The sequence below is a fragment of the Cadophora gregata genome (genome assembly GCF_030347475.1).
Source record: "Cadophora gregata isolate MNR1 chromosome Unknown scaffold_13, whole genome shotgun sequence".
NCBI classification, from domain to species: Eukaryota; Fungi; Ascomycota; class Leotiomycetes; order Helotiales; family Ploettnerulaceae; genus Cadophora; species Cadophora gregata.
In genome coordinates, this window is record NW_026695936.1 from 429,038 (window position 1) to 456,733 (window position 27,696).

The window sequence follows — 27,696 nt, forward strand, 5'->3', positions numbered from 1 at the left end:
AATACCAGCCAAACGCAGCTCTTCATCCCGGCAGCGTATCAATGGAACTCACAATCACCACCACTCAAATCTCAATAGACATTACCGAACGCTTATGGGTTCAAGAGCTCGGGAGATTTTGTGGTAGTAGCATGATAGACCGCTCAGCTTCGACGACAGCTTCACTATCAGAAACGTATGATGATTCGTTGTGCTTAGAATTCCATCTTCACTGCTGAAATTTCATCTCCCAACTGATCAGGGCACGTCGAGATGAAGGAGATCAACTTTTGGTAGTAAACGAGCGTGAATTTGCTCTCTGCTCAAACACCAAACACGACCTAACATAACAACGCTGCAGACAGTCGGCCAAAACCAACTCATCTATCTTTCAGCCCCTCTTAGCAATCTCCTCCGTCTTCTTCCTCAAATCCTCCTCCCTCTTCTTCAAATCATCATCAAACCCCTCCGTAAAATCCTCCGCATCCGCAATTCTCCTCACCTCAATCACAGATCCCTAATATCACACGTCAGCAAAAATCCAACAGCTTCTCCTCCAACCCCATGATCTAACAATACCGTACACTGTGTAGACACAAAGATAAAGTCCAACATCAAGTAAAACCATCACAACTCACCTCCCCCATACAAGGGCACTTCTCGGCCCACCCCACCGCCTCCTCCACACTCCCCACCTTAATAACCCACCACCCGCACACCAACTCCTTCAACGGAAATGGCCCACTCTGCACCTCTGCCTTCTTTCCAGGATGGAATACGACTCTTCGACCGTCGGATTTGGATGGGTGCAACCCTTCGCCTGAGTGCATGATGCCGGCGGCGACCATGGATTCGTTGTAGGCGGCCATGGCGGCGAACATTTCGGGGGGTCCGCCTGGGGAGAGAGGGGGTTAGTGGGAGGTTTGGATGCTGGAAGGGGGAAAGAAGGAAGGGTGAGAGGAGAGGGGGAGGGAGGGGAGGGAGAGGGGAAAAGTGAGGTGTAGACGTACCGAGATCAGTCTCAGCTTGCTTGTCGGCGCGTAGGAAGAGGATGAAGCGTGGCATTTTGGGGATGAGTTGAAAAAGGTACGGCGGTTTGAATTGGAGAGAATCTAGATTCTTGAGTCTGGAGATTCAACGTAAGTTATTGCTTTGGCTTAGGGTGAGATAGGCGTGAGGGAGGTCTTTGGGCTGGGGAGGATCCGTTGGAGGAAGACATACACAGTATTGAGCTCTCTATGAAGGTATCGAGAATGAAGCTTACGTAGCCTAGCTGGAAGTGTTCTGTGGGCTATTTGTATCGTAGCGAAGAGCTATCTGATTGTTGAAGTTGAAGTTGAAGTGGAAGTGGAAGTTTCAATTGCAATCGCAGCCGTGATTGATGGATTGAAGTAAGTGCGCCGCGAGAACAACACCAGTATTTATGCCCCTCCTCCTCCCTCCCAATTCCCAAACTCCCAGCCCTAACAATCCAGCCAAGCCAAAGCCACCAGGCAGCAAACCCCTCAATCCCGTCTCATTGTCTCACTAAAAACTAAAACTCATCGAGATCATCCCAATCGCGATTTTCCCCCTCCCGCAAATCTCAGACCGCTCCTAAAAATAGCCCCAAACCCCCTCATCGCGTCCAAACCACGACTTCCCGTGACTGACTCTGCATAGATAGGTATGCCGAGCGAGGCGAGGCGAGGCGGGGAACGGGATGATTACGGGGGCTGTCTTACCTAGTACCTACTGCTGACTTGCTGGACTGGGACTTTCGCTTCGGGGAAGGGGGGCTCCTGTAGAGGGCAAAGGAAAGGGAAAGGAAAGGTAAGATGTGGTAAGTTTAGGCAGGCTAGAGATGATTCGCTGGCCAAGGAATGTGGCTTCTCTCGATCGCTGGGGAGGGGAAAGGAGGGGTTAAGCGAGAAGGTTATTTGTTTGCTCCTCGCGACTGCAGGTTTTTGGCTCAAACATTTCTGTTCCTTTGTAATCGCTTGATGAGTTATTTCTTTTGCTGTGAAGGTATTGTACTATTGTGGGAGTGAAGTGGACTTGGCGTACAATAGGACACTGCGTTGGACTGGATCACATAGTGCTAGGTATGAGAACCTTCTCCGTCTCCGCACAATTGAAAGCGATACTGGCGTGTGGTGTAGGTGGACTGAAATGTTCTTCTGGCTTCTGATCTATTCGAGGACTCCATGATGTCAATCTGAGATAAACTGCGTCCGCGACTAAGTGGCAAACACGCTCTCGAAAAGAAGCATATCTCTATCTCTTGGGAAGCTCTGGGAAATCAACACTATAGCTTGAAGTCTCTAAACTGAGTACATCTTACTTAAATTCAAAGCTCACTGCTCAAAGATACTTCCATCAAGTCATTCAATCAGCTTCACATTATATTTAAAGTATATATAGTTAGTCTTGGGTTGATTAGCTATCTGGGTTACCATGAATTACAATGTCTTGAAGATTAGAGGTATCACTGTCTTGGACAAACCACATACAGAATAGTTTTCATGAAGTCACAGGAAATAGAAACCGACCCACAAACACCTTTTATTGAAATATAATCATCTAAATAACCTCCTATCCCCCCCATCGCCCCACCATCCCAACCCACCCTCCCTTCACCCTCCTCCTCACCTCACCCCCTCAAACACCCCCTGCAACAACCCACTTCGGAGTCTCCATCGGCGCCTTCCCCCCAACCCCATACACATCCACCACCCACCCCTCCACCCAATGCTTCTCCTTCACATCAGTGTACTTCCTACACTCTCTGTTGACACAGCGCTGTCTGTGCTCGCCAGGAGTCTTGCCACCAGCCATGTACTGGTTGTTGATCACTCCGCAGAACAAGGTGCGGCCGTCTTTGGCCGAGGCCACCCTGCCGTTGGGATCTTTGCTGGGGATCTTGTTGTTGCACTGTTGCCGGCATTGGTAGAACTGCCCGATGAAGGGCGAGGCTGAAGCCCTGCGCTTCTTGGTTGGGGCCGGGTCCGGGGTGGAGGGGATGGGGGTAGGTGGGATAGAGATGCCGGTGCCGGTGCCGGTGCCATTGTCGAAGAAGTACTGCTGAGCTGGGCTCTGGGGAGTGAATGGTTGGGTTGATCGTGTCGGAGTGAATGTTTGAGAGGGATGGTAGGTGAAGGAGAAGTTGGTGTCGGGAGAGGTGGTTGAGGTGGAGGAGTTGGGAGTGTCGGGGAAGTTGAGCGAGTTGACTGTGGCTTTCATCTGTTTCATCTTCATCTGCATGGCATTCATGTTCTCTGCGAACTTCTTGACCTGAAGAGACATCTGGTGCACGCACTTGAGGTTTTGGTAGGCCTCCGCCTTTGCGGTGTTGACTTCGGCTTCCTTAGCGGCAAGAGCTTGCTGGAAGTTCATCTCCATCTCCTTGATGGTCTTCTCGTGGGCGGCCTACTAATGTTAGTGACTCGATACATGTCTGAAGCTACCATGATTGCTTACCTTGAGTTGTTGGATCTCCTCCTTGTAGGTACGCTCGATCTGCTCCATAGCATTCTCAGGAGAATACTCAGAAGATTCTTGGTGATCGAAGAAATCCGAATCATTGGGAGTGTTCTCGTAAGTAGCCTCCGACGCGTCTTGCTGGTCGTAGAATCCCATTCCACAGGCGGTATTCTCGTAGGTAGCCTCGGAACACTCTTGGCCCTTCACGAAACCAGCATCATTGGTACCGTACTCGTCAGTAACATCTGAACCACCTTGTTCGTCGAAGAGCTCCTCGAAGGGTCCCGAATTTTTTGAAGCGTTCTCATCGATACTCTTTGAGCCAGCTTGGTTCGGGGTCTGGGTAGTATGGGTATTGCTCTCGCTGCTAGCAATCAAAGTACCTTGTTGGTTGAAGGATAGCAATCTGTCAATGCCTCCGGGAGCCATGTCCGCGTCTTGAGACATCCAAGGCTGCCAGTCATCGATCATCTGCTGCATCGCTGGGTCATTCCAGAAGTCGGACATGATGATTGAAGTGAGGATGGAAGTGAGGATGGAAGTAAGGATTGAAGTAGGGATTGAAGTGGATTGTATGTTTTGGTATTGCAATGATGCGAGTTGGTATGATGAGAGTGTAGCTGGGTTTGCAATTAGAGTATGAGAAGGAATTGTTGAAAAAAGTAGGAGGACGGAATCGTGGGCGGCATTTTGCAAACGATTTTTTTCCCACTCGCTTGCGCTTATCCAGCCTCCTTCTTTTTCTCATAGTGGCGTTTATGAAGCCGAGAAAGTGAATATACTCTTGAGAAGTGAAGTCCAAAGTTGAGGTGAACTCGAGATGTCTTGGCGCTGGCGCCGCATTCTCCCCCGCCAAATCCTGGAGCAACGACTGGGGTAGGTCAACCACAGCAAATCATCCGGCTTGAATATTTTATTCTTTGCGATATCTGTAACACGTAGTCAAGTACAGAAGTATTGTATCGGGAACTTAATTCTTGCTGATTGGAGAAATGTGAAGTGTTAATGCGAAGCGGGTGTTTGGTCGTGTTGATATGGGCTCGGTTAGCTTCAGCCACAGCGTTGTGGCTTGCCGCTCCATGTGCTGAGCGTGCATAGGAACAGTATCACTCGTCGCATCTCCATAGCTGGGCTTGCGATGAATTGCGCCCCAGGGGAGAAGAGCTCCGTAGAAAGCTTCTTGTTGTACTCATTGTAGAGTAATCATGTTGCCACGGCTATGATGCTTTGCAGGTCTGAACGGTATCCAGAACGGATGGGTGGTGAACGGTCGGTAAGTGGATCTGGCTTAGCCCACAAGTAAGAAATCCACTGCAATGGCAATGTGGAATAAGTGTCATGAGAACATTGTTTTGTGTTTGCCTTGGAGTAGGACGAGTTATAGATAGTCATATCCGCGACGGTCTCTCCAGGCCGTGAAATTAAAGTTGGAGATCTCAGTCGTTCTGTGGTGCGATTGATGCTTGCAGTGAGGCTGAATTAGCGCACCCCTGCTCATCACTCTAATCTGATTTGCCAGCGCGACGTCAGCGAAGCTCAAGGCAAGGCCAAAGAAAAGGAAGGAGCAACCAACACTCACAAGATCCTGCCCTTGTATCTTTATCCCTAGGTATTGTCGCGAGACATCTCAAGATGTCGGTCATTCTTTGCACCGGTAAGTCTTCTCTCGAATTCTTTCACACCATACAACTCTCCATCAGAAAACCACCTTGAAGCCGTCATGGCATATATTCGAGACCGTGCTGACTACGACACGTGTGTGTTCGCAACAGCTGGCTATGATCACACAATAAGGTATGCGCATTCCTCGCTCTCCATGTGAAAGCTCCTTCTAACGTCCCAGATTCTGGGAAGCTTTGTCAGGCATCTGCTCCCGCACAATCCAACACTCCGACTCCCAAGTCAACCGCCTCTGCATCTCCCCCGACAAACGCTTCCTCGCTGCCGCTGGTCACCACACAGTCAAACTCTACGATATTAAGTCCACGAACCCAAACCCTCTCCTCGCATTCGAAGGCCATACTGGCAATGTAACAGGCGTCGCGTTCCATTGCGAAGGCAAGTGGATGGTTACGAGTTCTGAAGATGGCACAGTCAAGATCTGGGAGACGAGGAGTGGTTCCGTGCAGCGCAGCTACTCGCATGGATGCCCTGTCAACGATGTAGTGATTCATCCCAACCAAGGCGAGATTATAAGTTGTGATCGGGGAGGAAGTGTGCGGATTTGGGATTTGGCAGAGAACAATTGCTCGCATCAATTGATTCCGGAGGAGGATGTGCCAGTTGCGAGTGTCACTGTTGCCAGTGATGGGTCGACTTTATGCGCGGGTACGAATTCTGTGAGTAATTCTTGCGCTGGTTTATTTTGAGGAGCCTAGCTAATTCCTCCAGGGCAATGTCTATGTATGGCATCTCCTCCAATACCGTGAAAAGACCACCCTCGTCCCAATCACCCATTTCCAAGCACACAGCAACTACATCACACGAGTACTCCTCTCCCCAGATGTCAAGCACCTCGCAACATGCAGCGCGGACCACACAGCGAAGATCTGGGAAGTCAAGGACCTCGAATCGATGCTTCCTATTCCCGGGCAGGCCTGCTCGGATCCAAAGAATCCCAAGCCGTTCAAGCTGGAGAGTACATTGACGGGTCATCAGAGATGGGTATGGGATTGTGCGTTCAGTGCTGATTCGGCGTATTTGGTCACTGCATGTTCGGATCATTATGCCAGACTTTGGGAGTTGCATAGTGAGCAGATTATTCGGCAGTATAATGGGCATCATCGGGGGTTGGTGTGTGTTGCGCTGAATGATTATTCTGAGGCTAGATAATCGAGCATTGAACATGGGAAGGGCAGGGGCGTTTGGCATGGTCATGATCATGGTGGCGTTTGTGGTCTGGGGAATGGAAGGGCGAAGGGGAAATGGCGTTATTTACAGTGTGTAGTATTTATGAACTTTCCGACGCCATCCAGGTGCGATGTCCAGCCATCAGGTTCCATTTACTGATCCGAGTGAGTATCTCCACAAAAGCATTTGACCTTGACGGTCGTCTCCTTTGGTAGCCATCCCTAACCATCTCATCCTGTCCCATTTCGAGAATTAACCCAGAGCCACCGTCTCTTCACTCCACGCCAAAGACATATACATGTTAGCTAAGATCTATATCTATACAGAAACGCCATTACGCAGATCAGCAACACACCACCGCCCTGCGTGCCTATCTTGACAGCAGGGAGGGCCGAAGTGTCCCGCAACACGGACAGAAAACCACCCGCCCAGAAAGCCAACCACTATACGTCCTGTGGCCTGTTCCTTCTCCCTCACAGAACATTGCAGGCCTCTTATGACTCCGCACTGCACCTCTTCGCGCCTCTGCACCTCTGCGCGTCTCTACAGCTTGGTGGTCCTCGAGGATGATTATATTCTTCTCTTCTCTTCTTCTCTTCTCCTCCTTCCCAATATAGCGACCCATTCTAGAACAGAGGATGATACGCAGGCGGCGGCCGTCTCAACACTCCTTCCTCAAGATCTATATCCACATCCTCCCACCGTTCAGTGTACGGCGGCGGCGGCGGTGGTGAATTCCACTCTCCATCCTCCACACTAAATCTACCGCCAATTATGTCCTCTAATCCGATGGTGATGGTAGTACTCAGACTTCTTCTCCTCCCTCCTCCTACTCCTCGCAGAAGACTCATGTTTCTAACGTATAGAGGGACGTTGGTGGTGTTGGTGGGGGTGTGGATGCTGGAGCTGGTGTGGGTGTGGGTGTGAGGGTCGAGAGGGGATTGAGTTTGGGATTGAGATTTGGATTTGCTTTGCCGACGGTGTTTGGAGATGTAGTAGGCGGCGATGAGAAATGTGGTGAAGATGAGGGGGATGCTGATGGAGATGAGGGGGAGGATTAGGGTTGTGTTTGTGGTGGAGGGGGTGGCTTGGTCTGTGGTGCTGGGGGTGGGTGGAAGTGTGGTGTGGGTGGAGTTGGTGATAGAGTTGGTGATGGTGTTTGTAAGGGTGGTGAGGTTTGAGAGGAGGTGGTAGTGTTCGGGAGGAGTGGGGAGGTTGGTGAGGCTTGCCATTTTTGGGGATTGGCTCTTGACTGGTTTCGAGATTTGTTTGCTGCTAGAAGACTTATCTTCTGGAAAGCGGCGTTTTGGTACAGTGCGTATGGACTTTGCTGTGCTGTTTGAGACGCTAACTTGGCGATATATGCTTGACTGATACTGGAATGACTGAATGGAAGAAAGATGGATGAAAGTGTTTGAAAGAGAGGAACAAAGTGTGCTTTTCATGAATTTAGATACAGTAGTAGCATTGATAAATTGACTGAATACCAAAACTAGTCCTTACAAGTCCTAACCGGCATTTTGGAACGGACTGATCATACTAAAGCGTTCTTTCTTCCTAGTTCTGACGGGAAAATCATAGCTAGTATGGAATAGTGCTCCATTAATGCATGAAATAGTGTAGGGACTGGGCTCAGGGTCTTTACCCTGAGCTAGAGCCCGAAATTCTGGTACCTTTGGCGTTGGGCGAATTGGGGATATGGATTTCGACTGGTTGGCAGCGGGAGCTAGTGTGGACCAAACTACAACTTACCACTAGACTTCGTCACTTCGCAGTCGGGAAAGCAATCTCAAACTCCCTATTCTAAGAAAGTAAAAATGCGGATCAATTCCCACGCACTTTCTGTCCACTAATACATACAAAAGAACCGAATCTGAATTTCTCTCGCACACATATCTACACTTAGTTACACTGCATCACAACTGAACATCCACGCCTCCTGTCCAGCACATAATACTCATAAAAGCCAAGCAGCAAGCAAGCGAAGGTCATACCAAACCACTTGCAAGGGGGGGAAATCATCATATATTAATCATCAAAATGCACACTTACATCATCACACCTCTCAGCACACCTACTGTCGCACCCACATCGTCAACCTCTCTCTCCCCCCTCCAAACACCACCACCACCACCACCACCAATTTCACAACCTAACAAGCTTTTCATCGGACTCTCTCTAATTATCCTCTGCTTGGTAGTATCATTCGTGCTTTATAAAGTGTTATGTCGCTATATCCAGGGTCCGAACCTGACTCGGGGTGGTTATGTTCGGGGTTGTGGTTATGGCGAGGAGGAGGAGATGGGTGAAGATGAGAAACAGGATGAAGATGGAGAAGAGGAGATGGAGATGCGTGTGATGAGGTGGAGGGATGGTGTTAGTGTTGGAGGGGGAGGGGGGTATGGGACGTTTGCTTGAGTACTGTAGGCCCTGGGAGGCTTCGCCTGGTGTGAGGAGTAGCTACCAGTCGAGGGAGATAGAGAAAGAGGATTGAAGGTATTGAATATTGAATATCGATTGGGTAAAGGTGGATGCTTTCTTGGTATCAATCAAGGTTTCTTGGTAGTTTTTTTTTTTTTTTTTTTGGCTCTATTTTCATACGTACAATACAGGATATATCCATATCCATTCCATTTCAGCATCCTTAACCCGAGCGCCCTTTTTTCTTCCCCAAGTTTCGAAAATCTACGACGATTTGTGCATCTTGGCAAGTAAATTCAATGCACTTCCCGCCAGGATGAATCCGCACTGATCTTCACTGAGCGTGTGCTTCGTCTTGATCGTGATCTCCTCTCCAGTCCCTGCCTTCCTAACCTTAATCACAACCTCGCCCTTCCCGCCATTCTTCAACACATCATACAATCCCACGGTATCAACCTCATCACACGCATCAATCTTGCCATAGTCCTCGCCATTCGCAAACGTCAATGGCACTACACCCTGTTTCTTCAAATTCGTTTCATGGATGCGCGCAAAAGATTTAGCGAGAATGACTCGTCCACCGAGATAACGAGGTTGTAGAGCAGCGTGTTCGCGCGCTGATCCTTCGCCGTAGTTGTCTTCTGCTACGACGAGCCATTCGATGTTCTGGTCTTTCCACTTCTGGGCGAGCTCTGGAATGCCGGAGGTGCTGCCGTCGAAGTCGTAGGCGACGTTTACTTCGCCGGTGCGGGCGTTGATGGCGCCGATGAGGGTGTTGGCGCTGATATTGGGGAGATGGCCTTTATATTTGAGCCAGGGACCGGCGGCGGAGATGGTGTCGGTGGTACATTTGCCGGTTACTTTGTAGAGTACTTTGAGATCTTTGAGGTCGGATTGGGGGAAGGGTGCGAAGGGTTCGAGGAGGGCGAGCCGGTCTGAGGTGGGGGATACAACGACTTCGGATTGGGGGGATGGGGATCCGGATGAGGGGAGGAAGGCTGGATTGCCGACTTCGAAGCCGCCTGTTGGAAGTTCGGACCCGGTTGGAGGTGAGAAGCGGAATGGTTCGCCGGAGGGTGTGGTGAGGGTATCTGTTAGAGGATTGAAAGACGTAGATCCTGCGTAGGACATGGCTGTTACGATTTCGGGGGAGGCGAGGAAGTTCATTGTGTCTGGGTTGCCATCGTTTCGGCCACGGAAGTTCCGGTTGTAGGATGTGAAAATGGCATTGTTGGTACCTTTCTCAATACCATCTGTGCGCTGCCATTGACCTATACAAGGCTGAAAGGAAGTTAGCTTCATCGTGTCTCCGTTCTCAATGTCCAAGATGAGCCCAGGACATTGCACAAGAGAAGAGACTTACGCCGCAGGCGTTGGCAAGCACAATGCCACCAGCCTCCTCGAATGTAGCAATAGTGCTATCCCTATCAAGCGTAGCTCTAATCTGCTCACTTCCAGGAGTAATGAAGAAGTCGGTAGCTGGTTTCAACCCAGCTGCTGTAGCTTGCTTGACAAGATCCTCAGCTCTGGTCATGTCCTGGTATGAGCTGTTCGTGCAGCTTCCAATCAAACCAGCCGAAACGGTCTCAGGCCAATTGTTGGTCTTGACTGCCTTTGCGAAGACAGAAAGAGGAGTTGACAAATCGGGAGTATTTGGTCCGTTGACATGTGGTTCCAGTGTACTAAGGTCGATTGTGATCAGCTCGTCGTAGTGGCACCCCTCATCCGCACGGAGAAGATTCAAATGGGCTGGCGAATCAGCAATAGCTTGTGCTTGAGCCGCAATCGAAGCTCTGTGCGTTGATTCAAGGTATGGGATATGTCTGGTCGAGAAAGGGAAGATAGAGGTTGTAGCTCCGACTTCAGCTCCCATGTTGCAGATTGTAGCCATACCAGTACAACTCAACGAATCAACACCAGACCCATGATACTCAATTATATAGCCTGTGCCTCCGCGAACAGTCAATTTACCCGCAAGAGCGAGAATGACATCTTTGGGCGAGGCCCAGCCGTTCAATTTCCCTTCAAGTCTGACTCCGAGGATTTTGGGAGCTTTCAATTCCCACGGCGCGTCGACTAGAGCGTCGACTGCATCTGCACCACCAACACCAATGGCAATTGCTCCTAATCCTCCAGCATTGGGTGTATGGCTGTCCGTTCCGAGCATCATCAGACCTGGCGCAGAGTAGTTCTCCAAGACAGTCTGATGAATGATTCCTGCTCCTGGAGGCCAGAACTCAATGCCATATTTCTTCGCCGCAGATTCTAGGAAGTCGAACACCTCCTTGTTTCCCTTAATTGACTCTGGGAGATCTACATCTGCACCTCGTTCTCCAACAATCATATGATCGCAGTGTATGCTTGCAGGAACAGCAGTCGAAGGGAGGTTGCAGGTCATGAATTGCAAGAGCGCCATTTGCGCAGAAGCATCCTGCATGGCCACTCTGTCGGGCTTGAGCTTGAGATTTGCATTACCGCGGATATTGAGGCCGTTGTCTGTATTGGAGAGGAGGGATTCGGCAGGGTTGGCTAAGTGGGAATAGAGGATCTTTTCGGCCAAAGTGAGTTTGCGCTCTGGACTGAGAGTTTTGCGGACGGTCTTGAGTCTGTTGAGTAGAAGAGGGTAGGGTGGAGTTCGGGACTCGATATCAGGTGTGTAGGTAGTGGTGTTCACTGTTGCGAGGCTTCGTGCACAGCGCTGGCGAAGGAGATTTGTTGTCGAGCTCTATTGCAAGGGTCAATTGAGGAATTAATACTAAATTTTGGAAGCATAAATACCCTAATAGCAGACCTGCTACTATTCAGAAGCCCGGCCCTCATCTTGAATGCGATTGTCACAAATGGGGGAGTTTGTAAGTGCAATGAAGAAAAAGTTGTCGCTCCAAGGCGATGTCGGCATGAACTTGTGACTTTTCAAATGGGGCCGAGTTGATTGGCTCGGGGAACTCCACATTTTCCCCAGATGGAGGGGATGTTTAAACAGACCTCAGCTCTCCTCGAGGGATATTTATTACCAGTCCATGCATTTTCTTTCCGTCGTCATTGAAATTTGACTATCAATTCACGAAATATAGATGGAGAAACGCAGTGAAATACTGTACTGTACAAGGGACGAATGCAGACAGGCTTGTGCTCATTCCGATCAACACGTCAGCCAACGCGTGCTAGGGCTGAGAAGAAACATATGACATGAATCCAATTCCTTTCTCCTGTCACTGCGGCTCTTTCTTGCATCTAAGAAGTTGACCCAGCAAATCTGATTTAGATGTACTCGATGCTTTTGCTACACAGCAGCTGATCGCCCTGCTCCTGACAGGGATTCGAGGTCGCTTGCCATCAAGTTGCCGCTAGGCAATTAGCTGTGGATCAAGCCAGCCGTCTCTTGCGCACTGTAATTGCCTTTCTTTATTGTTGTTTTGCGTTCCCCCACCCTGTTTGTAAAGGCATCAGAGCTACTGTCCTCGCGTGAACTAAGTAGAATCAAGAGCTACATGTAGGACTTTGACTTCGAGTAAAGCTACATCTCAGGACGGGTAGTCCCAGCCGGTTGGGTGCTCGTTGAGTTTGTCTGCCTATTGAGTTTGTCTGCCTATTGAGTTTGTTTGCCTCTTGAGTTTGTTTGCCACTTGAATTTGTCTACCTCTCGAATTTGTCTGCCTCTTGAGAGTGTGGTATTCGCGCGCGGGTATGGTCTTCAAAAGCCTGCCAACCATTCTATCCTGTCCACTGTTCTCAAGCATAGTACGATCGTCCGAGACCTCCTATATTGTCTTCCTTCTCCACTCTGCACTTGCGTTGCTCTTGTTTTGTTTCATTCGATGAGGCTGGAGGGTATGGGTCGTTTGATCTGGGGGGCTTTCTGCAATGCTACGACGTCAGCTCCCCAACTCTTTCTTTCTTCCTTCTTACTTAGCTCAGAGCTAGCAGTTCAGACAATTGGCATCAATGCTTGGCTCATTTCTTCACAACTGAAGCTGCCTGTGTATTGGTTCCCATCTCGGTGCCCTTTCAGTATCTGTGGATTATCCATGGAGTATCAGGGAAACAGAAATTTTGGGACGAGATGATTAACATTTGGTATGACGGCTCCAAGGACAGGCGTGAAATGCCGATTACAGCGAACATCTCGCCGTGTGTACTGGAAGTTTCTTCAAAGTTGATTCTGCAAATCTTGACTGCGAGGCCAGTTAACTCTTCGTGCCTCCAGCGCACCACGTCGAAGTTAGCGATAGGCCTTGGTGCACTAAGCTCGCAGACTGCTAATTGCGAACCTGCAACACATTCTGATTCTATTTCACTGAATATATGGTATCGTGAGTAACTAGCTGCTTACGTACGGTGTCAGTTGATCATGAGTGCCAAAGGTTTAGAGGATAGCAGCTCGTAGGTATGTACTTGCCTCAGTACCTCTCGTGCTTTCGTGATCGAATATGAGATACTCGTTTGACTTCGCTGATTTTCGAGGGGCCTCTACGTCTACATGAATAAATCTCGGCGGGATTCTTCTTTGAGGTGGATATGAAATGCTTGGGATATTAAGAGTCTTCACTTGTATCCTGGATGGGCCCCTTTTCAAATGGGGTATTCGATTCGGCTTTTCTCGAGACCCGATCGCTCCTTCCCTAGCGATATCATTCCCCCCCACGCGATCGTGCACCTCTGCCAAACACAAACAACAACAACAACAACACGCACATCTCTTCTCCCCCTTGGTCAATTGGCCGCTTCACTCCACCTTCGTTGCTACTCCTGCAACTCGCGTACACACTCTCGTTATTGATCGTCCTCGAAATTCTCCAGTGTCTAGCCAATTTATTCAGCTACGAACGGTGGCTCCGGGTGCCTCTGTTTGGCTCTTGTGAACACAAAACATTGAATTCGCTGGGTAAGACTCCTTTACTCCGCTTGCCCATCGCCACGGTGCTTATCACGTCTGCCTCTTCTCATTCTGCAACTTTGGGGAACAGAAAGTCTCTGTTGCTGTTTGGGCACATCTTACAGCTTAGGCTCACTTTCCTTACAAGAGCACAATAGAATCAAGGCTCGACGCGTTCCATCTCACTGTAATTAGTGGCTTCTCTATCTCTGCCTTATTTCCTTTTCCAAATTCACCTCGAGTTCTCGACAGCAATGAGCAGCTTCGATGCTTATCTCCCGCCCCCCAGAAGTAGTCCTTCTCAAGGCTGCCGCAAACCATCAACACTCCCGATCTTCATTTTTCCACGGGAAACATCGAGTATCTCAGTTCTCCTATACTGACTTACGGGAGTACAGATCCAAGCAAGTCAGCAAATACTGACCTGAACGATCTGCCAACGTAGCGACAGCTACCCAAGCCCTCAATCATGGACAACGATCCCGGTCACCCTTCCGGCACGGTGGCACCTGAAAAGGAATACACTGCAGAACAGCTAGCTCAGCTCCAAGCTGCAATGATGGAAGAGCTTGGTCTCGGCCGAGTAGATAACCTACATCTTGCTGATAAAGGACCCCCTGTCGAATACTTGCAACCTCTCAAGAAGCCTAAGAAGATCGCAAATACAGCAATTGCTGCTTGGCATAGTAAGTTTCGACCTCTTAGTCGACAGTCAGATATGACGCAGTTGATTTTAATTTACTAATAAAAGGAAGATCTCCATCTTGAAGAACCTGTCGATCCTACTAAGGCAGATCTTGATAACATCGCTGATGGACAATTGTATCGCTTGAGAAGAGGTGCTTCATCGGGTGGATCTCGAGGCAATAGCGCCCCTAGAGGTGGTCACTTCTCTCATGGACATCGTGGTGGCAGTAGAGGAGGTCGTGGCGGATATGAACAAGGCGGCAATGGCTTTGTGAGACATGATCGTCAGGACAAGAGGTATTTTGGACAATTCTACTCCTTCTTTGTGACGCTAACCATTTTCCTACAGACGCTTCGATTCAGCTTCTACTCCAAAGTCATTCTTCCAAAAGGCTAGAGATAATATGAAGAGTAGCACTCACGTCGATAGAGTCATGGCTCGCCTTCGTGGAGCTATCGAATCCTCAGCTCTCAACCCTCCTACACATCGTCACCCAGGTCACGTTGCTGGTGCTCCACCTGCCATTAGTCGTCAGTCAAAAGGAAACACTCACAACCGACCCTCTCAGCCAGTTAATCCACAGCCTATCCTTCCAGAGCCCGTTCTACCACGGGTCATGCTCGACAATGGTGACGGATTTCTGAAGTGGGCTGGTATTGGAGAGTCGGTTACATCAAAGCTTTCAGCTAAGCCAGTCGTTACTACAGCCTCGCAAGCCCAGCTTACACCTCGTACAGACCGGTCTGGCCAGGCTAAATCTGTCCCTGTGACATCTGTCAATGGCGTTACTAGTCATGCTCAAGACGGTGCTTCAACTAACTCTCTTCGGAGCCAAGGACTGCTGGGTTCGAAGTGGGGTCCTTCTCCAGAACAACCTGCTCAGTCACAGCCCGTGCCTGCTTCACAGCTAGCTTCGAAGTCTCAAGATATTTCTGCTTTACAGCAATCTGTTCAGCCACAAGCCATTACTTCTCCGCAGAAAATCCTCAAGTTCGCTGATGAATTGGGACTTAAGAAGCCATCGCAGATTCCATCGCGTTCAATTTTCGATGAACGAAAGACTTCTCGACGAGTTCCTGTCAAGATCATGAAGAATGGGTCACCCATACAGAGAGATGGCGTAGCTATCATGAAGAAGAAGAACGAAGCTGACGAATTCTATAACATAGTCCTCATCGATTCTTCAAACGAAAATATCTTGGTTGATGAGGCTGTGAATCATGAGGCTGTCATTGAACTTAAGGGTAGTATTGTCACGTACCGCGCCGCTCAACACACCGGAGAAAAGCCTCCCACTTGGAAGATCATTTTTCAACTGCCAATATACGCGGCTAGCTTTACAAACTTCGTCTTTCTAGAGCGTCAATCCTCTGGCTACATTCCTCGTGCAGCCTCGGATAGGGAACCCCGCCAAACAGATCACTCTTCCAATCTCCAAACTTCATACAGCGCTCCAGATGCTATTGATGCGTCGATTACTCAAAACCAACAGACCGAGGCTACCATGTACCACGACCGTCAGATTTCTGAGCTTTCACGATCCCACTATCATCCAGGAGACGAGCTCGAAAATGTTCCGAAGACAGGTGCATTTGCTCAAGACACTGAATCCGAGAGTATTGAAATGCTGGTCTCACTTGGTAATGATGATCAAACATATGTCCCATCGTCGGCCATGAACTCAGATATCCTTGACCTTTTAGAAGCCGATGATAGCATTCTCATTGAAGCCCTCTTTGGTTTTCTTGGTGGCGACGATGATTTCTTCGACCTGATGAGCTCAGCTGTCGTTACTCAAGGAGGCAAGCCAGTCAGCCAAATCTCCTCTGATGAATTAATGTCGGATCCCAAGTACCAATGCGTTCTACAGACAGGGGTTTTTCATTATCTTTCGTCATCGGAAACCTTTACTATGCTTCCAGAAAACCACTGCGCAGCGTACGTTCAGAATAAGAGTCGTAAGGTCATGCAACTCGCCATCTCAAGACGAGGACTTGTCTTGGAGTCGATTACCTCTGTTACTGAAGACAATACCGCCGGCACTTGCAAAGTTGAGGATCTTAACTTTGGATTACCAAACAAGCAGACATATGATCACAAGGACAATATCGATTGTCAGCCCATGTCTCGATCCGATGAAAATTCGGTAAAAGTTGAAGACCCACAGCCACTGGAACTTGCGCAGGACACTCGTATCAAATATTCCCCAGACTCGTTGCTCAACCTTCGCAGCCATGCAATAGCTGTGGAGATCAGCGAGCACCCTCCTCGCGAGCGACGTCTTACTAGAGTTGCGACTCCTCAAGTTACGACTGTCAAGGAATGGCAAGACTTTCACGCCAAAGAATCAAAGTCATCCACCCCAGTACCAAAGACTTCTTTAATTGCGCCCGTTCAGGTAGCAGATCTACCCCATGTATACTCCCAGGAGCCAAAGCCCCCGATCGGTACGTCTAGTGAGGTCCACAGAGCTGCGCCAGCAGCCCCAGCTGCAAACTTATGGCAGGCGTTTGCCGCTGAAGAGCTAAAGACCTCATCTGAGGATCAAAGCACTTGTGCTGCTGTACCAGCTGTGTTTCCAGCGGGAGAAGAGCCCCAAGCGGTGCAGTCCACTCCGAAAGCTACTATCTCCACTGCTAGTGTCTCTTCTACCGTACCAAGCACTATGATTAGCTCACAGCAGGGTCAACACACAAATGATACACTCTGGGCGGCTATTCTTGGCACTGTTGGTTCCTCTAAGACTGTCGTCCAGCCAAAGCCGCAGGTCCCCAAAAGTAACCTGCACCATCGTCCATCGAAGTCCGATGTTAACGATAGGCTTGCTAAAGATTTCTCGGGCTTGAACCTCAACACTCAGACTGTCACTCCAGACATCAAGCCAACCATTCCAGTCTTTGATAAGTCAATGCCCATTCCACAACCCGAAGTCAGCGTGCGATCGACTCCGACTCCAAGATTGTCTCGTGGACCGCCCAATCGAAACTCTACACCTGCAGAAATTCCAGCGGTTTCTGAAACATCGTTGAATGCTCCACAGACTGATATCAAAGTGCAATCAACTCCAGAGTCAAGTTTGATGCCTCGTGGCCAATCTTCTCTTCAGAGCTTTATTCCTATTGCACTTACCCCAGCCAGCCAAGCCATGCAACACAAGATCACCGCAGCGCTGAAGCAGCCTCTGGTGGCTTCGCCAAGATTATCTCCTGCTAACAGCTTCACAAGACCTTCGTCTGCAGCTGGGTCAATGCAAGATACAGAGCCCCAATTAAAGAAAGCTACTGATGTAAATAAGGAGATGATCGGCAGTCTCCCAGTCACTCAAGTAAAGATTGAGCCCGAGCTGAAGTCTGGCACGAGTACCAGTGGTGTTTTACCTCCTCCTATAGTCATGGCAGCAAAGAGTCAAGAGGCACCACCTGCTGATCACGAAGGACCAGTCAAGAACCCCGCCTCAAGCGTCCTTGCGACCAGTTCAGGTTGTCGCCTCGCAGCTGCGGCTGAACCAGTCAATCCAAGTAATGCTTTCGACGAGACACTCAGCAAAGTATTGAATGGTGCTCCTGGTCTCTCGGCTTCGAAGTGGGCTGATGAATGTGCCACTCCTCAGGTCAATGACCACCCCACCCCAAGAACTCACTCTTCATCCTTTCAGTCAACTCAACAAACTCCATACTATCCACAGGGACCACATTTGAACCAGGTTCCAGCCCCAGGATATACGCCCATGGCTCCGGTTCTAGCCACTGTTGTGGTTCCGGATGGGGCTGGTGGATGGAAGGAGGTCACTGGTATGATGAAAACCGGTTCAGTTCCAATCGTTGCGCATGCTCCGATCCCACAGAGTGGTGATACCTACGTTGAGAATGTTCGCCCTTCAAATGGACACTCGAGTTACTCCGGTTACACAGCATCTTCACACTTCCCGGTCCGTCCTAGCTCGTTTCAACACCATTCGTCCTTTAGCTCTGCTAATCCGGAGAGCAAGATCAACCCTGTTGCGCCCTCGTTCAAGCCATCCCCTCAACGTTCCCAGGGATCTACTCCTGTCGGTCAGAAACAGCCCCTCACACCAAGCAAGAACATCCAGTCACAGCTTCAATCGAGATTGAATAGCAGCATGACTGGCCCTCGCATGTCCTACCTAGGTCCCCAGTTGTGAGCTAGTCTCATGTTGGTGTCTAGTTGATCATGCCTTTGGTTGATCGATGTTGAAATGGCGTTGCAGATTTGGACTATGGCTTGGAAGCTTCTTGAAATCAGTGCGATAATAATTTGATGATACAGGAGAGAATGATGATGAGAACAAAAGAGTGGATTTCATTTAGGGGGTTAGATTTGATCAATACTGGGGGGGGTACCGTAGACAGTCACAGATCAGATATTCTCTGATATCTTTTCTAGAATGAAGCGAGAATAATTGGCTATGGCCTAGAGATAGACTTGCCAATTTGACCTTCTTGCAAATACTCGTATCTTTGGGTCCGGGTGCTTATGAAGTGTATCTTGTGTTTACAGAGTTTTGACATGTGAAAAGGGGCAGTTGGGGCATGGACCGTTCCAAGCGAGAGATGGTTGGCAGGGGCAGCACTGTGATCGGGTCCAGTCCAGTCCAGTAGGACCCTTGGAAAACTGGAGTGAGCTAAGAAACTCCACCGCCACATCGGACGGATCAAGCTGCTGGAGAGCTGGGATCACCACTCTCTCTGTCAACTTCTCTCTACCTCCTCATTGACCGCATACATTCCTTACTGGCAGGCACATCACCCCCTCCTATCATGATGCCTGCTTCTACCTCAACGATTACGACCTCCCGGCCTTCGAAAGAGCCACAAACCGCTCGCCTCCGCGCCGAGAAGCATACTGAACAACCCCCCCTCCCTCCATTGGAAGTCAAGGAACATGATTTCTTCTGGACTTATACCGAGGAGCCGCATCGGACGAGGAGAATGGCTATTATTAAGGCGCATCCAGAGGTATGAATACCTAGAAGTGCCAATTGGCTTCCCTTTGCCTCCCCTCATCTCTCCCCTCAACATCGCCCCAAATTGGATCTCCTGCTTCACACTACTTTACCAGAAAGCAAGTACTAATTTCTTCCCTCTTCCACCAGGTAACCAAACTCTGCGGACCCGAGCCCCTCACCAAATACCTCGTCTTGTTCGTCATCTCCATCCAGATCCTCTGCGCCTACCTCCTTCGCGACACCCCCTTCCTCAGCTGGAAGTTCTGGGCGACGGCATACGTGGTGGGCGCTACTGCGAACCAGAACCTGTTTCTGGCTATTCATGAGATATCGCATAATTTGGCGTTTAGGACGCCGTGGTTGAATAGGGCGTTGGCGATTGTGGCGAATTTGCCAATTGCAGTGCCGTATAGTGCGAGTTTTAGAGTAAGTAGAGGGGAGAGTTTCTTTGGTTTTTTGAGGGTTGTGGAGGGAGTTTTACTTCAGAGACGTTTGAAAGAATGCGGTGCGGGAGAAATGGCGAGCGCAAATGACTTGTTGGAACCACAAAGAAATCAAGGGATATGCTAACGAGAACCGCAGCCATACCACCTTACACATCACAAATCCCTCGGCGTCGACGGCCTCGATACTGATCTCCCCACTGCTTTCGAAGCAGTCTTCCTCGATTCCCTGCTAGGCAAAGCCTTCTTCTGCACCTTCCAGATTCTCTTCTACGCCATCCGTCCTATTTTTATATACGCCGTTCCCTTTACCCCCGTCCATTTCATCAATATCTTTATCCAAGTCCTTTTCGACACTATCCTCGTCAAACTCGGCTCCACCAACTCCCTCTATTACCTCATCCTCTCCTCCTTCCTTGCCGGTTCCCTACACCCCTGCGCAGGTCACTTCATCGCCGAACACTACGTCTTCGAGCGCCAACCTACCGCTGCTAAAGATCCTCTCACCAACACACCTCTTCCAGAAACATTCTCGTACTACGGTGCGCTGAACATCCTGACGTATAATGTTGGGCTGCATAACGAGCATCACGATTTCCCTGCTGTGCCGTGGAGTAGACTTCCCTTGCTACACGAGCTTGCGAAGGAGTTCTATGCGGATCTGCCGAAACATGAGAGCTGGGTGGGGGTGATCTGGCAGTTTATTTGGGATAAGGAGGTGGGTATGACGTGTAGGGTTAAGAGGAAGGAGGGTGGACGGAAGGTCGGTGCGAGTGGGAAGGGGGGTGGGTGGACGCAGGAGGAGATTCAGGCTTAGGCTTAGGAATGGTTGGGGAGAGATGCTCTGAGAATTGGGAATGAAGGGAAGAGGTGGAGTGTATATATGAATGAGACCAGATGAGACGAAAAGCCGAAGAGGTATATATGTTTCGTGGCGCGGCATGGCATGATGGATCGGTGTTCTTTTTGGGTTTGGTTTAAAAGATTGAAAGATTGGATTACTTTCTTGGGACAGCCAGAAAGGCGAGGTATAGAGATAGATACAGAGGGACAGACTCTGCTAGACTCAATGCTTACTCTTATTATTATCATTATTGAAAGGAATACAGTGTTCTCATCGCCAATCTAATTCTTTGTGAGTTATGTTACTTAGATTCCTGGGTATCTGTTTCTAAGAGCTTGCTAGAATGGAGCTTGTACTCCATAAACAGTGCTTCAGAGGAGAGAGAGAACAATTTTGGGAAGTTGTGAAAGATTTTTGGAACATTGGCTCCAACCTCCTGGCCTAGACAATGGTGAGTGAATAACATTATGAGTGAATGATCAAGGCTCTACATTCAGTCAATTGAACTGAATTCACAGCCAATTCCGGCACCGAACCGGACGAACAGGGAGTATATAAACATCTCCGGCTCAATTTATTGAACCCCAACACTCGTTGAATCACGGTAGGTTCAAGCACATGTTTGGATGTGGGTGAGTGCTTGATATTGGGTTTGATGGACGGTTTTTGCGATTTGCTATTGTTGATATTGTTTGATGGTGCCTATGAGCGATTTTGAGGCGAGTATAGAAGCTTGTAGCACGGAAATAGTATATGAGTAAGGGAAGCTGGATAATTGTTGTGAAGTATTAAGTGTTGTCGATTTCGTTCTGCTGTCATGCTTGACATTGCCGCTACTCCTCCATCTGCTCTCATTACGCTCAGCTACAAGAATGGTTACTCCTATCGCTCAACCCTTTTTTGAAGTTACGTTTTAGAGAAAATGGTGGCTTAGGTAGAAACCTAGGCAAAGAGGTCATGCCAGGGTAGATCTTTTGCTGCGGTATGGTTGGGACGAATTTTGTTGTTGTCAATCCTCGCTTAGCCCTTTGTCCATCACCTCATCCCGCCACGTCCCATCTCATTTCCAACCGATGGACTTGCGAAAGCAAAGTCCCGAGATTATAATACGACTTCCGGTCTTCAAAACTAGAGTAGAGTACTCCTTGTCATAAAGATACAAAAGTGTGGACACAGGTCGTACTTATCCTCCACGGAAGCTGTGGTGTTTGCCCATGATCTGCCGAAATTATTAAAAAGCTCATTGTTCCAAGGTCGTTGTTCAGCAGGACCGGGGCACTTCAGTGTTGTCGCCTACTCCATTGCCCGCCTTTGATGACAGTCGAGTTACGTCCCCATGGCATATTTCGTCAGTCAACATCCAATCTAATATCGGAGTATGAATGGAAATGGAGCCATTCCCATTAATTCAAAGTCGCCATCTTCTGTATCCTCGTCAAGTGGTTCGCCTGCACAACAACGCCCAGTCCAGATCAGAGTGAATAGAATGATGAATCCGAGGACGATGATGAGCATGATGAGTAAGAGGGGCCAGTCTTTCAGCATGATGAATAAGTTTGGAGATATTGCGAGATTCGGTGGGATGGTTGTAGGGTTCTGTAGTTGTGGTAGACAAGAATAGCAACAGGTTCATACAGAAGTGGAGTGACAAATTATATCGCAGATTTTTTTTCTTCAAAGAAGAAATTAAGCAAATGTGTTGGAAATGGATGACGGCAAGGGCACAAACATGGATTCGCAAGTTCTGGCAAGCTAGCTTAGCTGCGGGAGCGGCGCATTCAAGTACACGTTACGTAGCTTTGTATTTCTTCTAGTACCTCAAGACCAACACCATCTCAGCTCTGAAAGGGGAAAAATGATGGCTACTTTCTAGCGATTGGCGGGTTTGAACCTGCACATCAATGGTGGCCGTTGATAGAAAGTATAAACCTTCATGCCATCCAACCATCTCTCACTCTCAGTCTGCAACTCGATATCAAATTCCCACAGCAGCCTTGCAACCAACATACTCATTTCCGCCATAGCGAGGTTCTTGCCAATACAGTTTCGTGGTCCCATACCAAAAGGTTGCACCACTCTCTTCATGTCTCCAGCGAACTGCGCGACATTGACATTTAAACTCATGGATAGCAGATCTTCTGCTGATAACCAGCGCTCCGGAATGAACCTTTCGGGCTCATGGAAGTTGGATGTGGAGTGTGATGCTGCGTAGCTGTTCACCGCTACAACAGTATTACCTGGTATGTAGATTCCCGATACTATGCACCCTTCCGGGGGTGTGATGCGTCTGAGGGAACCTGGTAGAGGAGCAAAAAGTCGCAGGGCTTCATTGATAGCGGCAAATAGGTAGGGGATGCGTTTTACAGACTGTAGATTTATATCACTTGCGTCCATGAAAGCTTTGCGGATCTCGTTGGTCAGAAGGGCGAGCCTTTGTGGATCTCAGAGTAAGTGGTGGAAGAAGAAGGAAAGAGTTGTGGCACTAGGCTCTGAGCCAGCGAGTATAATCAAAGAGGCCGTGTAGCAGAGTTCGGATTGCGAAATTGTGGTTGGTCCGGGAGCATCGATGAACTCGGACATTGTCGAAATCCTGATTAACCATTAGCCAAAACTCTCATGTGTAGAATTGACACTGGGTGTAACGGGCAGGGCCAAAGCAGGATAGCAACATACATGTCATTATTTGAATTTGGGCACTGGAGTCTCTGCTGAATTCGTGCCCTTGTCAAATCACAATGCTGATTTTTGGCTTCTCGGATATTCTTGGGTATGAACAGCAGGAGGATGTAAGTCAAGGGCCAGAATCGCTGGGCCATCCCGAAGAGCGTGACGCCCTTTGCGGCAGATATGATCTTGTCAACAGTGGGCTACATTGTCAGTTACTTGCTTAGTAAGATTGCAACTATTCGAATTCTTGGGAGTCTGAGAGGATAATGCTGAGCAAGCAGGGAAAGCTTCAATGACGAACCTGAAATGTACCGGTGTCAAGATCATCGTACGACTCTCCTAGTAATAGATCATTGATAGTATCGAAGAATGTGTTATTGAACCAAGCTGACATATCGACAGATTCGTTGCGCATTGCATGGAGTCGGTGACAAGTTGATCGATATGGTACTTAATGACAGGCTCTTGATCACGCAAACTCTTCTCTGAAAAGGCGTGCGATAAAACCCTCCTATAAACAAGCAGTTGTCATTAAAACAGTTCAAACAGTGAGAGTGGTACGTTACAGATGCGCAGGGAACAAAACAGGGCCTGCGTTACCTCTGTCTAGCATGCTCAACATCATCGACTTGGAACATGAGATCTTTTTCAGCCTTTCCTGGAGCCCTTCGAAAAACCGGTTCTATTTTCAGTTGAGTTTTCGCCCGCCCTTCGCCTTGAATACTGTGTAGATATCGGTCCAGGCTGTCTCGGTGATAAAGAGATCTCAGAAGGAGATACACGGACGATGGGGCCATATCTTTCGTGAAGAGCTGAGATAGCATAAGGCAGGTGGCCACGGAGGAGACTGTATGCAAATGGTATTCGCGAGGTTTCCCATAAAGGATGGCCAGGAATGTGTCTCAGTGGAGAGAAGAGTAGACGGTGGAGACTTGCTACCAAGAATACAGTGACAGATAGGAATAGTATGGCATAGAGAACAGTTGTATTCGTCCAAGTGGAGAAGGTCGTCATTGTGAAGTGTGTACCGCTTGCTTGAAGGAAGGAAGCCGTCAAAGATGAAGGGAATCACGCAATATAAACACTCCTACTCGACTTGCGCCCCCCACATACAGTCATCCAAATGGTTGCCACAACATATCATCCTCTCTTCAACTCAGTTCGCGCCCCCCCAGCGGTTAAAAATTGAATGCTACCAATATCCACCGGAAGGAACAGGGAGGGAACGGCATGACCAACAGTCATGTTCAGGACTGACTGACTTTACTGAATGTCATCTCACCAGGGAGCACAATTTTCTGGGTCTGAAAGACCCCCACATTACAGTCATAGCACATGTTGGTGATTGAAATATGCTCAGGGTGCTTCGCATCATGCAACATCCTAGAAGCTGAAGAAAAGCTCAAGGTTTCTCTCTAGGGCATTTGGCAATAGGAAGTTGAGATTCATATTACCCTTACCAACCCAAGAATCTATCTGAAGCAAGGAAATTTGTGCAACAGGACGTATCTGAAGTATGCTTCACATCAAAGCCCACGCACAGCAGCGAGATAATATATTTTGGCTCAAGAGAGTAATTTTGGATGCTAACGACTTAAAAAAAACAAGGTTGCAACACACTCTGTCTGAGCTCAACCAACTTCAAATACACGCATTAGGAGTGCTGCAGGATGCATATTATTGATATGTGCCCCCGAGCTAACAATAAACACAGAAGAGGCCATCAAGCAAGAATGAAGAGCGAATGCAGTAGAAGATATTCGTTTGGCTATCCACAACAGACAGTAGTGTGCACTGCTGTACCTGCTTTGCACAATTGATAACAGCCTTCACACAGCGAGCCGCACGGAAGGCAGGGGCAGCGAATGTGATTGCCAGACAATATGCAGCAGTGTGGTGGTACAAGCCTGAACTGGCAGCAAATCGCACGTTCGGGATCGTGCATCCGATGCTACCTAGCTATTGCGCTCATGACTTATGCAGTCACTTGTTGGTTTCTTTGATATCTGCCCCCAGACCACAAGCCTCTGGTACAATGATGGACATCGACTTGATGGGAATGGGAATTGGAAGCGGTTTAGGCCTTCCACAAGTCGCCTCATACAAAATGAGCTCTATATTTGAAGCTTGAACCACGGGTGATCTGCGATCTCTTGAAGTCCCAATCTGTCTGTCCTCAGGCTGAAACTTGAAGATTTTCGACAGCAAGTCAAACAAAGAATCCGCCTCTTCCTTTGAAACTTAAGTTGTGGATTCTTCATCATCCATACTTCCATATTCAGCGCTAGGTTTCCATAGCCTGACCTCCAGACTATCATTGACGCCAACTAACGATCGGCTTGGATCATCCTGAATCTCAAGAACCGTGTCAATAAGCGGTGCTCGCAAAGGTTCATACTCTAGTCTTTCTGCATCTCCGTCACTGTCTTCGGCCAGATACCCATCAGAATCAAAGTTTCGATTTCTCCATTTCTCGGGAAGTTCTCCTAGAGTTTTGACTATCTGCCTCAACGCATGCCATGGAGTGTGGCCTCCAAAGCTGCCAAAAAGTTCGAATCCAGACCGGATTTTGAAGATCAGACACCCAAGCGCCCACACATCTGAGGCCACTCCAACTTCGAGATCGAAGATTGCCTCTGGAGACAGACATCTGGGAGGCGTCCCAAGCATCTTCGATGGAGGTGTCGAAATCTGAAAAGCTTGGTCGAAGTCGATAACTTTCAGTCGTAATGACAGAAGATTTGGGACAGTCGCAAAATCAATGCTCTCTACTACATAGGAAGGAGCTGATGGCCCTACAGCACTGCCATCAGGGGTTCGTAATTCTTCTTTCTTTGGAATGCCAATAAGTGAGCACAGCTCGTCGACATTGAGCGTGTCAAGTGTTCCAGAGAGTTGAAGGAGAGTATTTGCAGAAGTGAAATCTACACTCGAGGGTCAGCTTCTTCTTATTTCGATGATGGTGTTCTTACCCCCGTGACAAATCCCAAGGCTATGAAGATAGCTCAGAGCCGAGACAGCCTGAGACGCAACTTCCTGCGATGCCTTGCCGCTCAACCTGTGAAAGTCGCTTGACACGTGGGCGACATTGGCACCCAAGACTTTAGTCACTAAGCAGAGGTGCTGTCCGTTCGGACCATCCACGAAAAATTCATCCAAAAGATGATTAATGTATCTGGTACCAGCATGAGTACTTGCAGCACTAGAAATGTCTCGCAAAGTTTTGAGGTCGCCATAGCCTTTCGATGCATCCGAAGCGACGAATTTCAACGCGACATATATGTTGTTGCGAGAATCTCTGGCAAGCCAGGTTGTCGAAAAACCACCGTTGCCCAACTTGTGGACAATTTTGTACCGTCCCTCTTGATAGGACTGGCCGAGTTCAACAGGGTGGAGGCCTCCAACCTCGTACATGGCAAGATTTTCAACGCGTTCCAGCCCACTAGGTAAGTACCTATAACTCTCCCAGCTACCACCAAGTGATTTGCTCTCAGCGTACTCGAACGCCATGACTGGTTTCTCGATGGCTTCTGGATCCAAAATTGATGTGCAAGAAGGTCCACGTTTCAAACAAAGGAATGTCGGCGGGGTATTGTCACCACACTAGTGACTCAGCGACCGATAATCAAAGAAATTACAGCTGCGTACCGCGAGCAGCATGAGAGGAAAGCTGTTATTGTACCATCCGGTCATTGAGATTTCGGTAAAGTTGCGGCTTGGGAGACTATGTAAGCAACTGATTGCCAACTCATATCTTTTCATGAATGGTGAAGAAACATGACATGACGGGCTGTAAACTCTGACAAATGAAAGTAATTCCAAGAAACAAAGATCACTGAAGATTCCCATGCCCTCGAGCACTCTCTTCAGGAGATTCAAATATTGACGAGGGGATCTGAGCTTTGGAGACTTCCCCAGCCACAATACACAACACGCTACGTCTGAAAGAAAGTGCAGCAGCAGACGGATGAGAACAGAAATTCGAGCTGGTATCAAATTTCATTGCCCGCCAAACCACGCAGTCTAAACACCTCAACCGCGCATCCCATGCTTCTACGTCCAACAAAGTTCCAAAACACCAAAGCAAATCCATGCCGAACCCTTCAAGAACTCCGTCGTAATTTCGCATTTTTACCCTCGCATCGTCGGAGTACTTTGTTCGGCCATACCAATATCTTTTACTTCTTCGCAGCGCCTCCAGCAGCTTCGGCGGCTTTCTTTGCATCCGCTAGAATTCAGTTAGTAAAAGTGCAGCCCGCGAAGCAGAAGTACGAACCGGCAGCCTGCTTCTCTCTCATCTTCGCAGCTACCTTCTCCTTCTCGCGCTGCATCTCAGATCCAGACATGGAGTTTCCCTTCTTCTACAAAGCGCAGAGCCATCAGCGCGAAGTTCTTTGAATTCCGGTTGTGAACGGGGTTAGACATACCATGTCGGCCATCTTCTTCTGGTTGGCCTCGCGCGCCTTATCTCTCTGATTTCCTCTGGCCATTTTGAATGAC

The 27,696-nt window shown here is 48.7% G+C and overlaps 13 protein-coding genes across 14 annotated transcripts; 4 read left to right on the top strand and 9 right to left on the bottom strand.

Annotated features, from left to right (window-relative positions):
- Positions 1-167: 167 nt before the first annotated feature.
- On the bottom strand, positions 168-1,452 carry ONS95_003614 (uncharacterized protein). Its single transcript, XM_058496932.1, has 4 exons — positions 1,201-1,452; positions 990-1,105; positions 618-874; positions 168-496 (listed from the first exon to the last, which is right to left on the bottom strand). The coding sequence occupies exons 2-4, from the start codon at positions 1,042-1,044 to the stop codon at positions 371-373; spliced, it is 438 nt and encodes a 145-aa protein (XP_058352875.1). The 5' UTR covers positions 1,045-1,105; positions 1,201-1,452; the 3' UTR covers positions 168-370.
- Positions 1,453-2,619: 1,167 nt separating this feature from the next.
- Positions 2,620-4,856, bottom strand: ONS95_003615 (uncharacterized protein; the record flags this gene model as incomplete). Its single annotated transcript, XM_058496933.1, has 2 exons — positions 3,439-4,856; positions 2,620-3,387 (listed from the first exon to the last, which is right to left on the bottom strand). Exons 1-2 carry the CDS (start codon positions 3,946-3,948, stop codon positions 2,620-2,622), a joined length of 1,278 nt encoding a protein of 425 aa, XP_058352876.1. The 5' UTR covers positions 3,949-4,856.
- Positions 4,857-4,898: 42 nt separating this feature from the next.
- LST8 (TOR complex subunit lst8) lies at positions 4,899-7,344 on the top strand. Of its 2 annotated transcripts, none has more exons than XM_058496935.1 (4): positions 4,899-5,095; positions 5,214-5,235; positions 5,285-5,780; positions 5,833-7,344. In XM_058496935.1, the coding sequence occupies exons 1-4, from the start codon at positions 5,074-5,076 to the stop codon at positions 6,271-6,273; spliced, it is 981 nt and encodes a 326-aa protein (XP_058352878.1). In that variant the 5' UTR covers positions 4,899-5,073; the 3' UTR covers positions 6,274-7,344. The 2 variants fall into 2 exon arrangements, with proteins under 2 accessions (XP_058352878.1, XP_058352877.1); XM_058496934.1 differs by having other exon boundaries at positions 4,921-5,235; positions 5,833-6,455; positions 6,618-7,306.
- Positions 6,918-7,789, bottom strand: ONS95_003617 (uncharacterized protein; the record flags this gene model as incomplete). The annotated part of the gene is made up of 1 exon (XM_058496936.1): positions 6,918-7,789. The coding sequence occupies exon 1, from the start codon at positions 7,734-7,736 to the stop codon at positions 6,918-6,920; it is 819 nt and encodes a 272-aa protein (XP_058352879.1). The 5' UTR covers positions 7,737-7,789.
- Positions 7,790-8,331: 542 nt separating this feature from the next.
- On the top strand, positions 8,332-8,709 carry ONS95_003618 (uncharacterized protein; the record flags this gene model as incomplete). Its single annotated transcript, XM_058496937.1, has 1 exon — positions 8,332-8,709. The coding sequence occupies one exon, from the start codon at positions 8,332-8,334 to the stop codon at positions 8,707-8,709; it is 378 nt and encodes a 125-aa protein (XP_058352880.1).
- ACO2 (aconitate hydratase) lies at positions 8,385-11,569 on the bottom strand. Its single transcript, XM_058496938.1, has 3 exons — positions 11,491-11,569; positions 10,076-11,437; positions 8,385-9,993 (listed from the first exon to the last, which is right to left on the bottom strand). The coding sequence occupies exons 1-3, from the start codon at positions 11,530-11,532 to the stop codon at positions 8,977-8,979; spliced, it is 2,421 nt and encodes an 806-aa protein (XP_058352881.1). The 5' UTR covers positions 11,533-11,569; the 3' UTR covers positions 8,385-8,976.
- Positions 11,570-14,057: 2,488 nt separating this feature from the next.
- On the top strand, positions 14,058-18,438 carry ONS95_003620 (uncharacterized protein; the record flags this gene model as incomplete). The annotated part of the gene is made up of 3 exons (XM_058496939.1): positions 14,058-14,274; positions 14,344-14,572; positions 14,625-18,438. The coding sequence occupies 3 exons, from the start codon at positions 14,058-14,060 to the stop codon at positions 18,436-18,438; spliced, it is 4,260 nt and encodes a 1,419-aa protein (XP_058352882.1).
- Positions 18,439-19,054: 616 nt separating this feature from the next.
- ONS95_003621 (uncharacterized protein) lies at positions 19,055-20,814 on the top strand (the record flags this gene model as incomplete). Its single annotated transcript, XM_058496940.1, has 3 exons — positions 19,055-19,252; positions 19,390-19,668; positions 19,825-20,814. 3 exons carry the CDS (start codon positions 19,055-19,057, stop codon positions 20,500-20,502), a joined length of 1,155 nt encoding a protein of 384 aa, XP_058352883.1. The 3' UTR covers positions 20,503-20,814.
- A 1,584-nt stretch (positions 20,815-22,398) lies between these two features.
- Positions 22,399-22,923, bottom strand: ONS95_003622 (uncharacterized protein; the record flags this gene model as incomplete). Its single annotated transcript, XM_058496941.1, has 1 exon — positions 22,399-22,923. The coding sequence occupies one exon, from the start codon at positions 22,921-22,923 to the stop codon at positions 22,399-22,401; it is 525 nt and encodes a 174-aa protein (XP_058352884.1).
- A 48-nt stretch (positions 22,924-22,971) lies between these two features.
- ONS95_003623 (uncharacterized protein) lies at positions 22,972-23,590 on the bottom strand (the record flags this gene model as incomplete). The annotated part of the gene is made up of 3 exons (XM_058496942.1): positions 22,972-23,119; positions 23,203-23,396; positions 23,498-23,590. The coding sequence occupies 3 exons, from the start codon at positions 23,588-23,590 to the stop codon at positions 22,972-22,974; spliced, it is 435 nt and encodes a 144-aa protein (XP_058352885.1).
- A 254-nt stretch (positions 23,591-23,844) lies between these two features.
- ONS95_003624 (uncharacterized protein) lies at positions 23,845-24,210 on the bottom strand (the record flags this gene model as incomplete). The annotated part of the gene is made up of 1 exon (XM_058496943.1): positions 23,845-24,210. One exon carries the CDS (start codon positions 24,208-24,210, stop codon positions 23,845-23,847), a length of 366 nt encoding a protein of 121 aa, XP_058352886.1.
- A 1,227-nt stretch (positions 24,211-25,437) lies between these two features.
- Positions 25,438-26,706, bottom strand: ONS95_003625 (uncharacterized protein; the record flags this gene model as incomplete). The annotated part of the gene is made up of 2 exons (XM_058496944.1): positions 25,438-26,120; positions 26,169-26,706. The coding sequence occupies 2 exons, from the start codon at positions 26,704-26,706 to the stop codon at positions 25,438-25,440; spliced, it is 1,221 nt and encodes a 406-aa protein (XP_058352887.1).
- Positions 26,707-27,374: 668 nt separating this feature from the next.
- ONS95_003626 (uncharacterized protein) lies at positions 27,375-27,686 on the bottom strand (the record flags this gene model as incomplete). The annotated part of the gene is made up of 3 exons (XM_058496945.1): positions 27,375-27,424; positions 27,473-27,557; positions 27,624-27,686. The coding sequence occupies 3 exons, from the start codon at positions 27,684-27,686 to the stop codon at positions 27,375-27,377; spliced, it is 198 nt and encodes a 65-aa protein (XP_058352888.1).
- Between the last annotated feature and the right edge of the window lie 10 nt (positions 27,687-27,696).